At 38.3% G+C, this 10,550-nt stretch overlaps 2 protein-coding genes across 2 annotated transcripts in view; one reads left to right on the top strand and one right to left on the bottom strand.

The window, feature by feature from the left end:
• LOC310935079 (dystrobrevin beta-like) overlaps positions 1-4,020 on the bottom strand; it is a 30,867-nt gene extending 26,847 nt beyond the window's left edge. Inside the window, exon 1 of the mRNA XM_083898914.1 lies at positions 3,739-4,020. The gene's annotated coding sequence lies outside the window, so the exon portion shown is untranslated. The remainder of the gene's footprint in view (positions 1-3,738) is intronic.
• Positions 4,021-5,964: 1,944 nt separating this feature from the next.
• Positions 5,965-8,959, top strand: LOC310934817 (toll-like receptor 5; the record flags this gene model as incomplete). Its single annotated transcript, XM_083898615.1, has 2 exons — positions 5,965-6,012; positions 7,070-8,959. 2 exons carry the CDS (start codon positions 5,965-5,967, stop codon positions 8,957-8,959), a joined length of 1,938 nt encoding a protein of 645 aa, XP_083754741.1.
• Positions 8,960-10,550: the final 1,591 nt, after the last annotated feature.

The raw sequence follows: 10,550 nt of genomic DNA, 5'->3' as shown, positions 1-10,550 counted from the left end.
TTTGCATCTGATAAGCTTCCAAACCGAGCTCATGGATCATATTTCACAGTCTCTCTCTCATACCTGAAGCGACATGCCACCCCCACCACCACTACCACAGTCCTTTGTTTCATTTTACTACAGCCATTTTCCGTCTGTACGGAATCATGATGCACTATTAGACTGTGACTAAACTGGAAGTAAGGTTTCTTTTAGTGTGTAATGTGGATAGAATCAAATTCCTGGAGAAAAGTGTAAGGTGATCGTGCTGGCTGCAGAGACAGGAGGGAGTAAATGAGAAGAGAGAGAGTAATAAAGCAGGAAGTGATCATAAACGGAAGATATTAAGAAATGAAGAAGAATCGAGATGTGCTGAGAGGCCGGAAGGAAGCCTGAGTCACACACTGAGAGAAAGAGAGAGAGGAAGCCACAGGAAGAGAGGGCGAAAGACAAAAACAAAGACAAGTCAGAGATGTGGGGAAGTGTCTTCAAGAGACAAAAATGTTTCTTCATTCCATAAAGAAAACTGCAGCGTGAAAAATTTCTATGACTTTCTGTCGGCGCGGGAATCACCACGATGCGATATTATCACGATATTTAAGTCACGATAAGATATCACAATATTTAATTCACGTTAAGATATTATCACTATATATGAGTCGTGCTAAGATGTATCAAGATATTTAAGTCACGATAAGATATATCACGATATTTAAATCACGATAAGATATTATCACGCAATATTTAAGTCGCAATACGATATTACCACGATATTTAAGTCGCGATAAGATATCAGGATATTTAAGATAAGATATTATCATGATATTTAAGTAGCGCTGAGATTTTATCACAATATTCAAGTCGCGATACGATATCACATTACATTGTCACATTATTACTGTTCAATTTGTATCGATAAAAAAATTGGTTATTTTCATAGATGAATCCATCAATTGAGAAAATACTTGTTTGGTCCATAAAAAGTCCGAAATTGTTGAAAGACAACAAACAAACTAAAGATTATTCAGTTTTAATGATTTCTTTGTTGTATGCGGCAATGAAATGAGAAAATATTCACATTTAAGAAGCTGAAAAATCAGAAAAATTGCTATGATTATTGAAAAAACACTCAAAATAGTTTATTTAGTAATCTAGTAAGAGGGTAATAACTGGATAAACGTTGCATCCATGGTTTTTACTGTCTGGAAAGTAAATGTATGTAAATTAAAAAAGAACGCAGCATATGTCAATCGTACACATATTAGCATTTAATTTCTATGCACGTCGACGTTGCTATGGTGTTTAAATATGCAAAATACCACAAAGAGCGCCGTTATCTACTGCTACTGCTAACAATAGTTAGCTAGAGATACATTTTTTGACATCTCTCTCCGTTCCGACTTCCGACATAAACGGAACGCACCATAACTTTCTCGGTGCTGTGTGTGTGTGTGTGTATGATAAAGGCATAATCCAAGTATTTGAACTAGCCTCGCACAGTTTCAGACATGCAGCTCAACAGCAGATCAATGCACAAACAGAACAGAGAGTGCAGGGGGGAACAACAGAGCGAACATCAGTGACCTTGGCAAAACACTGCGGGCGAAACAAAACAAGCCGTTACTCAAATAAAGCACTTTTTTTATCAATCCACACACACACACACACACTTTACCGCAATTCTGAGAATCGACTCGGTCAAACGAGTGGAGGGGCTCTGGAGGGGGCCGCCGTGCGACCGATCCGACAAACAAAAACAAGGAATACTTAAATTACACTATAATTTAATTCAAGAGAAATTATATAAACTAGAGGCTGGAGAGAAAAAGGGCTGCTTCTAATTATAGGTTTCACCCTGACAGCGATTATCTCCCCACCCACAGTGGAGACAGTAACACGATTCACACAGCAGCACTACTGTAAATGCACAAACTCCAAAACATTTCCATATGCTCTAGACGGACAATGACAGATTAAATGTTATGAATGAGATGACAAGGGGGGGGGGGGAGCTGGTAACGTATACAGGTGAAACGCATGCTTATCACATGAAGAGGGAGAGGGAGAATTCTGGGAAATCTGTCTTATCCCTCTCTAATTTGCTCCTTTAAAGATGTAAACAAATTGCCCACCCCTCGATTTAAGTACACAACATGTAGCTACAAGGGAATAAGGCTCGACAGTTACTGTAATCTCTTGTTCGAGCTTCCTCCACAGGGAGCAACGCTTTTGGCAACCTCTGCAACCTGCCAGAATACGCCAAAAAAAAATCAAATTCACCAAGTGTAGTTACGTTTGTTCATAGTATAATTATAATATCATCAAATAGGTCATTTTTATCAAATGCATTTTTGTTATAAAGACTTTGGCAACTTGTTTAACTTGTTAATAGATGTGATAAACCTGTATATATGACACCAATGAGTACTTATAGTGAGAGTACTGTATCTGTTTCCATTCAGCTTGACTACACCTTCAATAAACCTTTAATTTGAGGTATGCCGAATATCCCAACGGGTATTATTGAGTTCAGGAAAAGCATTAAATTATGCAAAACAATGTCTTCATGAGAAGCCATACGCCTGGGAATGTAAACACGACAGATTCTGAATGGAATATCGTTCTTCTCGCATCAAAGGACACCAAAAACCTCATAAAATCCCACATATAGAGTGCGCCGAATCTTTTATTGTGCACTTTATAGTTTAATAAAAGCATTTAATTATGTAGAACAATGTCCTTATGTGAAACGGTTAATCTGGGAATGTAAAAAACGAGAGATTTTGAATGGGATATCGTTCCACCCACAGACAAGGACACCAAAAATACATCAAAACCTAAATATAGTGTGCCGAATCCTTTATTGTGCAATATATAGTTCAACAAAAGCATTTCATTATGTAAAACAATGTCCTTATGTGAAACGATTAATCTAGGAATGTAAAAAAACGAGAGATTTTGAATGGGATATCGTTCCACCCACAGACAAGGCCACCAACAAATTCATCAAATCCTAAATATAGAGTATGCCGAATCCTTTATTGTGCAGTATATAGTTCAATAAAAGCATTTAATTATACAAAACATAGCCCTTGTGTAAAAGGACAAACTTGGTAATTTAAAAAACGAGAGATTTTGAATGGGATATCGTTCCACCCACATCCACTCAAACTCTAAATATAAAGTATGCCGAATTATTCTACAGACAATATTGACCTCAATTTAAGGACACAAACTATGTAAAACACAGCCATTTTCGTGTAGCGATACGTCTGGGAATGTAAAACTCCAAGTTTTGAATGGAACATCGTTCCTCCCACAGAAGAGGACACCAATAGTGGTTTTGATTTGAAAAAAGTGGGCATGACTTATGAATCAACACAGCGATGGGAAGTGAGGGGGGATGGACTCACTGGATAGTTTTGGTCATAATATCCACATGGTGTTTTTCCTCAGAAATTTGAATATAAATATTTAAATAAAGTTTCCTTTTCTTCTACTGTAAATACATGTTTTTATTTCTTTAGCTCTGCCTACTTCTGGGAAGCTGTGTGACATGTGAGCGGCCATGTTGTAGAAAAGTTTAACTCCCCGTTCACCTTGTTCCCCCACGAGTGACTGTGTATATATATATATGTGTGTGTGTGTACTTAAAAGCTCTCAAAAACTAGGCAGGAAATGTTTAGTTTTTCATATTAAAAGTCACAAAAACTCACATTTATCACATTAACTCTCCGCGGACGCTGCGGTTCTACTCACCGGGACTGTTCGCGGCAGGTATCCGTCGCCAAATCCCAACATCAACACGGTGTGTGCCGCTGACGTTAGCCGCTGCTACTGCTACTGCTACCGCTACCGCTGCTTCTTCTTCTTCTCCTCTTCTAACGTCCGCTTCCTCTTTTCGCCGCCTCAAAAAAGTCTCCTCTTTTCGGTTTGAGTAAAATTCCTTCCCCCTCTCCCCCCCCCCTTCCAGGTCCCGTTATGTGTTTCCGTAGCGGACCATGTTTGACACCCGCCTCCTCCAGCACCTCTGCCGCCGCTGCTGCTGCTGCTGCTCTTACCGGTGACTGATGATGAACTATTTTTGAAAGAAGTCACTCGCCTCCTTGGCCCCTCCCCCTCGCCACGCCCCCTGCCTGTCACTCACTGCTACTACCAAAATTATGAATAATAACAACTGAAATAATCTGACTGTTATAATCCATAAATTCAATAAAGCACACTTATACACTGGGGAAAATGCATGGGCGGATCAGGAAATAATGGGGGCCAATGGAAAAAAGCCCCCCCCCACACACACACACCTGTCATTCCTACAAATGAGCAGCAGGTGTCACTACCTGACCCGAATCAAAAATGTATCCGATTTATTCTACGCATGTGGCTACGACACAATGATAAAGGAAAACACACAAAAACATGTTTTTAATTCATAAACATAACTTTTTAAATAAAATGAAATATAACCCACTCGCTAAAACGAAATAACATAAAAACGCGCATCTATTTTTTTAAGAATAACTACTAAAAATTAAAACTGCGGAAATTAAAGTACATAACCATGTGTATTTATTTTCATGAGAATAAATACTAAAATGAAATACATCATAACCGCTAAAATTAAAGAACATAAAAACGCAAATGTATTTTGTAAGCGTAACTTCTAAAATAAAGTACAAGTACATAACTATGTGTATTTATTTTTATAAGAATAAATACTCAAATAAAATATAACCGCTAAAAAACATGAACACACATTTATTTTGTAAGAATACAATAAAAATACAAGATAGCATGACTACTAAAATGAAAGAGCATAAAAACGCGTATTTATTTTAGAAGACTAACTGCTAAAATAAAAGTTAGCATAACCGCTAAAATGAAAGAACATAAAAACAAAAGTATTTCTTTTATAAAACCCCTAAAACAAATGAAGTCATTTAACCTCAGATTGTGTTTCTATTCTTCTGATTGTGTTTGACAAACCTTTATTCTGCTGAGGTTGTGAAATTCACCATCTTAGTGTGATAACACACACACACACACACATACACACACTGATAATCTGCAGTGTTTTGGGCAGATTATCACAAAGAAAAGGAGAGAAAGTTTCTGTGGCAAGTGTTAACCAACATTATTTTGCAAAATAACTTCATGAATTCGAGTTATTTCACCAATTAAATAGGGTTTTTAGATTTATTTTTATTTTTTAGCTCAGTTTTTGCATGTTTCTACCACATCTACTATGTTTAATGGTAAAGGAAAATCTGAAAATGGAAATTGTGAGGGGGGAAAAAAGCATCTTATTGAAAGAATGTGTTGAAATAATGAGGGGAAACGTGACGCAAAATCTGTACTTACTCACGTGGATCTGTCGTACTCAATTTCACATGTGCAATATTCTTTTTATGTGCAATAACTGTGTGTCACTGCACTTGTTAACCTGTAAATTGGCTGGTTTAATGTCTATTTTTAGTGTCATTTAGTACTTGTTGATATTTATAAAGTCACCTTTTGCATTTTTATTATACTCTATTCTTTGCATTTGTATATATTGCTTATAGTCATACTGTTTGCATCCAAACGTGTTGTCTGTTGCAACACTTGAATTTCCCCCAGTGTGAGATCAATAAAGTCAAATCTAATCTAATCTCTAATCTCATACGTTTCCATAAACATTGCTGCATATTGTGTAAAACAAAGTGTACTGTAAGTGTCGCCCCTGTACACAACAACAACAACAACACAAACAGCTCACAACAACAGAATGTATACATGTGAATTCATGGACTTCCCCTCCTGGTGCAAATCTGGATTCTGCACAACAACAGTAACGAACTAGGGGAAAAAAAGGGGGGGAAATGCCGCTCAGCGTCATGTTTACGCAGCAGGGTCAATGTCATCATGATCAACACAAGTGATGCAAACACACAGATAAAAAGGGCTGCAGAGAAAAAGAAGAAGAAGAAGAAGAAGAAGACGACGATGAGGCTGCTGTGTCTTCAGCTGGTCACTATCTGTGTTCTCCTACAGGTACGGAAACAAACTCTGTGAACGGAATTTTAACAGATTACAGGTTAAAACAGGCATGTTAAAGTTTAAAGGTAAAGTTAGTTTAAAGAGCAAAAGAGAGAACGAGAACAATCTAGGTTTTTAGAACACAAAATGATAGTGTAAGTATTCTATAATTCATCCTTTTATATGATAATATACTGTTTATATACACACTGTTTGTAAATACACAAATTATATCATTTTGTGGTTTTAAAAGTGCCTTTTAAAAATTTTAAATAATTGAAATCAGTACAAAATCAAATAAATGTAAGTATAATTAATTAATCAATTAATTAATTAATTAATTAATCAATTAATTAATTAGTAATCAATTCAAATAAATAAATAATTAATTTATTAATCAAAATAATAATAACATTAAATAAATAAATAAATAAATATATAAAATAATAATAATATTAAATAAATAAATAAAAATAATAATAACATTAAACAAATAAATAAAATAACAATAACATTTAAATAAATAAATACAAATTGCAGGGATTATAAAATAGTTTCAGTGTTTTATTTTTAAAAATATGGGTAAAAAATGTATAGCATTGTATAAAATATTTTATTTTTTTTTTTTTGTCTCTTTACGTTGACCGTATATATTCATGGATTCATATATAAATTAATTAATCTGTAACAGCTTCATTGATTAATTTATATGTGATATGAAAACAATACTTAATTCAAAGTGTGTCAACCATTTTCTTGTTTTCGAGTTATTTAATATATTTAATATTTAACTTTAGATCGTAGAGTTGAAGGGAAATGGTGTTGTTGATTTTTTAATTCTTTTAATGTAAAATATAGTTTACATTAAGCAAAGAAGAAGAGCAATTACAATAGATGACATCTTAAATGTCCTTGGGACACCCTGTGACCAAGAAGGTCATTGGTTCAGATCCCAGGGCAGGTCAAAGGCAGGTCAAAGGCAGGACAAAGGCAGGACAAAGGCAGGTCAAAGGCAGGTCAAGGGTCCAGTATCCATCAAAAAATAACAACTTCTATTCTCATCCTCTCTCAGGTGCCTGGATGTTTCCCATCATGCCTCATTCGGGGCTCCGTCGCAAACTGCGCCGCCCAGCGCCTGACCTCGGTCCCTGCGCTCCCTCCAGGAATCACGCACCTTTACCTGGCGATGAACCGCATCGGCGAGATGAACTCATCCTCGCTGTCGGGTCTGGAGCAGCTGCAGGAGCTGGACCTGGGCAAACAGTCTGTGTTGTCGCTCGTGATCAGAAACGACACCTTCGTAAAACAAAGACGTCTGAAGAAGCTGATGCTGGACTTCAACGTCGGCCTCCAGCTGGAGCCTCGGGCCTTCAAGGGATTGTCCAGTCTGCAGTGGCTCCACCTGGGTTACTGTTCACTGGGTGAGTCCATCCTGAAGGAGAACTTCCTGGAGCCGCTGTCCTCTTTAGAGACTCTGAACCTCTTTGGTAACCGCATAAAAAGACTCCAGCCCGCCATGTTCTTCGCTAACATGAGCCACTTGAAAGATCTGGACCTCCAGCTCAACAGAATCAGCAACATATGTGAATCAGACCTCGTGGCTTTCCGGGGAAAACGCTTCAACGTCGTGAACCTGAAGTCAGTATTGAACCGTAACGGCTTTGACTGCGGGAATCCTTTCAGGGGAATGTCCTTTCAGACCCTGGACCTGTCCAACCACGGGCTCAGCCTGGACGGATTGAAGCGGTTCTTCAGAGCGATCGACGGCACAAAGATCTCCCAGCTCAAACTCTCTGGACACATCGGTAAAGGACTCTCCTTCAATAACCTCCCCGATCCGGACCGCACCACCTTTGAGGGCTTGGCGAACAGCTCAGTCCTGGAGCTGGACCTGTCCAAAAACAGAATATTTGCACTGCAGCAGGAGGTTTTCAGTCCGCTGAGAGAGGTCGTGCATGTTGACGTTTCCCAGAACAGAGTGAATCAGATTCACCGAAACGCCTTCAGAGGTCTTCAAGGTCACTTGAACCAGCTCAACCTGTCGCACAACCTGCTCGGGGAAGTCTACGCTCACACGTTTGCTTCTCTGACGAACCTGGAAGTGTTGGATTTGTCGTACAATCACATCGGCGCACTGGGCTTCGGCTCGTTTCGGGGACTTCCCCGGTTGAAGACGCTGCTTTTAACGGGGAACGCGATACGAGACATAGGCTTCCCGGAGTCTTTACCGAGTTTGGATCGTCTCTCTTTGAACGACAACAGGTTGGCGTCCTCGTCGGTGAGCGGCGTCGCTCGGTTTGCCGGCAACGTTAAACATCTGGACGTCAGAGACAACAGATTGAAGGACTTGGGGGACGTTTACGCTCTCATGACTCGGCTGAAACGTCTCCAGTCTCTCTCCGTTGGAGGAAACACAATCAGGTGGTGCACACAAGGTCCCCCGATCGGTCCAAACGATCTCCAACTCCTGGACCTTCGCGGCAGCTCCCTGCAGACCATTTGGTCTCAGGGCAAGTGTCTGAACCTGTTTGACGGTTTCGGACGCGCGGAAGTCGTGAACTTGAGCTTCAACGCGTTGCGGTCTCTTCCCGGAGGCGTCTTTAAGGGTCTGGCGTCGGTGCGTTCCATGGACCTCTCGTCCAACGCCTTGACGTATCTCCGGCCGGACGAGTTGCCCAAAAGTCTGAAGGCGCTCAACCTCGCCGACAACTTCATCGCCTCCCCGGACCCGGCTGCTTTCCGCTCGCTCAGCATCCTCGATCTGACCATGAACCGATTCCACTGTGACGCCGACCTGAAGAACTTTGTGACATGGATGATCCGGACCAACGTGACCTTCCTGAGTCCTGTTGAGGAGCTCAGGTGTGAATTTCCTGCTGGTTTCCGTAACACTCCGTTGTTACAGTACTCTGCTCAGGTCACACTGCAGGAAAACCACACAACAAGTCAAGTTCTTCTGTAGTTTTTATGTATTTTCTTTGTATGTCTTAACTTAGTTAATATCTTAGTATCTGTATCTCTGTTGTTTTTTTGTTCTTGGTTGATGTAGCTATCTTTTTAAGGCAAATTGTACAGATGTAACAAGGTTAAAATTTGTTTTTAGAAAATCTAATGATTTACAAAATCTTATAATTTCCTCTTATAACGAGATATAAATGAATCTTTTATATTTTAGCTTGTAAATATAAGTATACAAGTAAACCTGGCAGTGATATGAATGTAATATGTTTAATCCCGTGTAAGAAAATTAAATAAATCATCATTTTGATTTTTGATTTGTTATTTACAGAATAAATATTTACGTCTGTTGCTGGTTTATTGGAGGTTTAAACATATTGTTATTACAATATCGTGATGGAATATTGTTATGTGAGGCTCATATCGCACACTGAATATAAAAAAAGAAATCTTTATAGGCTTGTATGTCCAGCAGACGGCAGCGTTGCGCCACAAATTGCAAGGCTGTGAAAAGACAGAACTGAAAAAATAAAATAAACACCAACAGTTTTGTATGAAGCAATTTTAATATAATTTAGTTCGTTTTGTTAACACACAGCTACGTTTCACTTTGTTATGTTGTTGTTGTTTTTTATTCAAACTCTAGTTTTTATTTTTCAAAAAACGAAATGATCCATTTGCCCTGATGCACTTTGACAATGAGCTGACTTTCTTCTCAAAAACAAAAAGTATCTCGGAATGACTTGAAATTTACCATCATAATAGTCGGCATCGCCCTGAACAAGGATCTGTTGAAAATATTTGCAAACCTCTTAAGGAATAATTTAAATTAATTTTTGAAATTCAGGAAATGATCCATTTTCCCTGATGCACTTTGACAGTGAGCTGAGTTTTTTCTCAAAAACAAAAAGTATCTCGGAATGGCTTGAAATTCACCGTCATAATAGTCGGCATCGCCCTGAACAAGGATCTGTTGAAAATATTTGCAAACCTCTTAAGGAATAATTTTAATGAATTTTTGAAATTCAGATAATGATCCATTTTCCCTGATGCACTTTGACAGTGAGCTGAGTTTTTTCTCAAAAACAAAAAGTATCTCGGAATGACTTGACATTTACCATCATAATAGTCGGCATCGCCCTGAACAAGGATCAATTGAAAATATTTGCAAATCTCTAAAGGAATAATTTAAATTAATTTTTGAAATTCAGGAAATGATCCATTTGCCCTGATGCACTTTGACAGTGAGCTGACTTTCTTCAAAAAAACAAAAAGTATCTCGGAATGACTCGAAATTTACCATCATAATAGTCGGCATCGCCCTGAACAAGGATCTGTTGAAAATATTTGCAAACCTCTTAAGGAATAATTTTAATGAATTTTTGAAATTCAGGAAATGATCCATTTGCCCTGATGCACTTTGACAGTGAGCTGAGTTTTTTCTCAAAAACAAAAAGTATCTCGGAATGGCTTGAAATTCACCGTCATAATAGTCGGCATCGCCCTGAACAAGGATCTGTTGAAAATATTTGCAAACCTCTTAAGGAATAATTTTAATGAATTTTTGAAATTCAGATAATGATCCATTTTCCCTG

The sequence above is a fragment of the Microchirus variegatus genome, assembly GCF_963457635.1.
Source record: "Microchirus variegatus genome assembly, chromosome: 12".
NCBI lineage: Eukaryota > Metazoa > Chordata > Actinopteri > Pleuronectiformes > Soleidae > Microchirus > Microchirus variegatus.
Note: the sequence above shows the minus strand (reverse complement) of the source record. Positions and strands in the feature narration are given on the sequence as shown.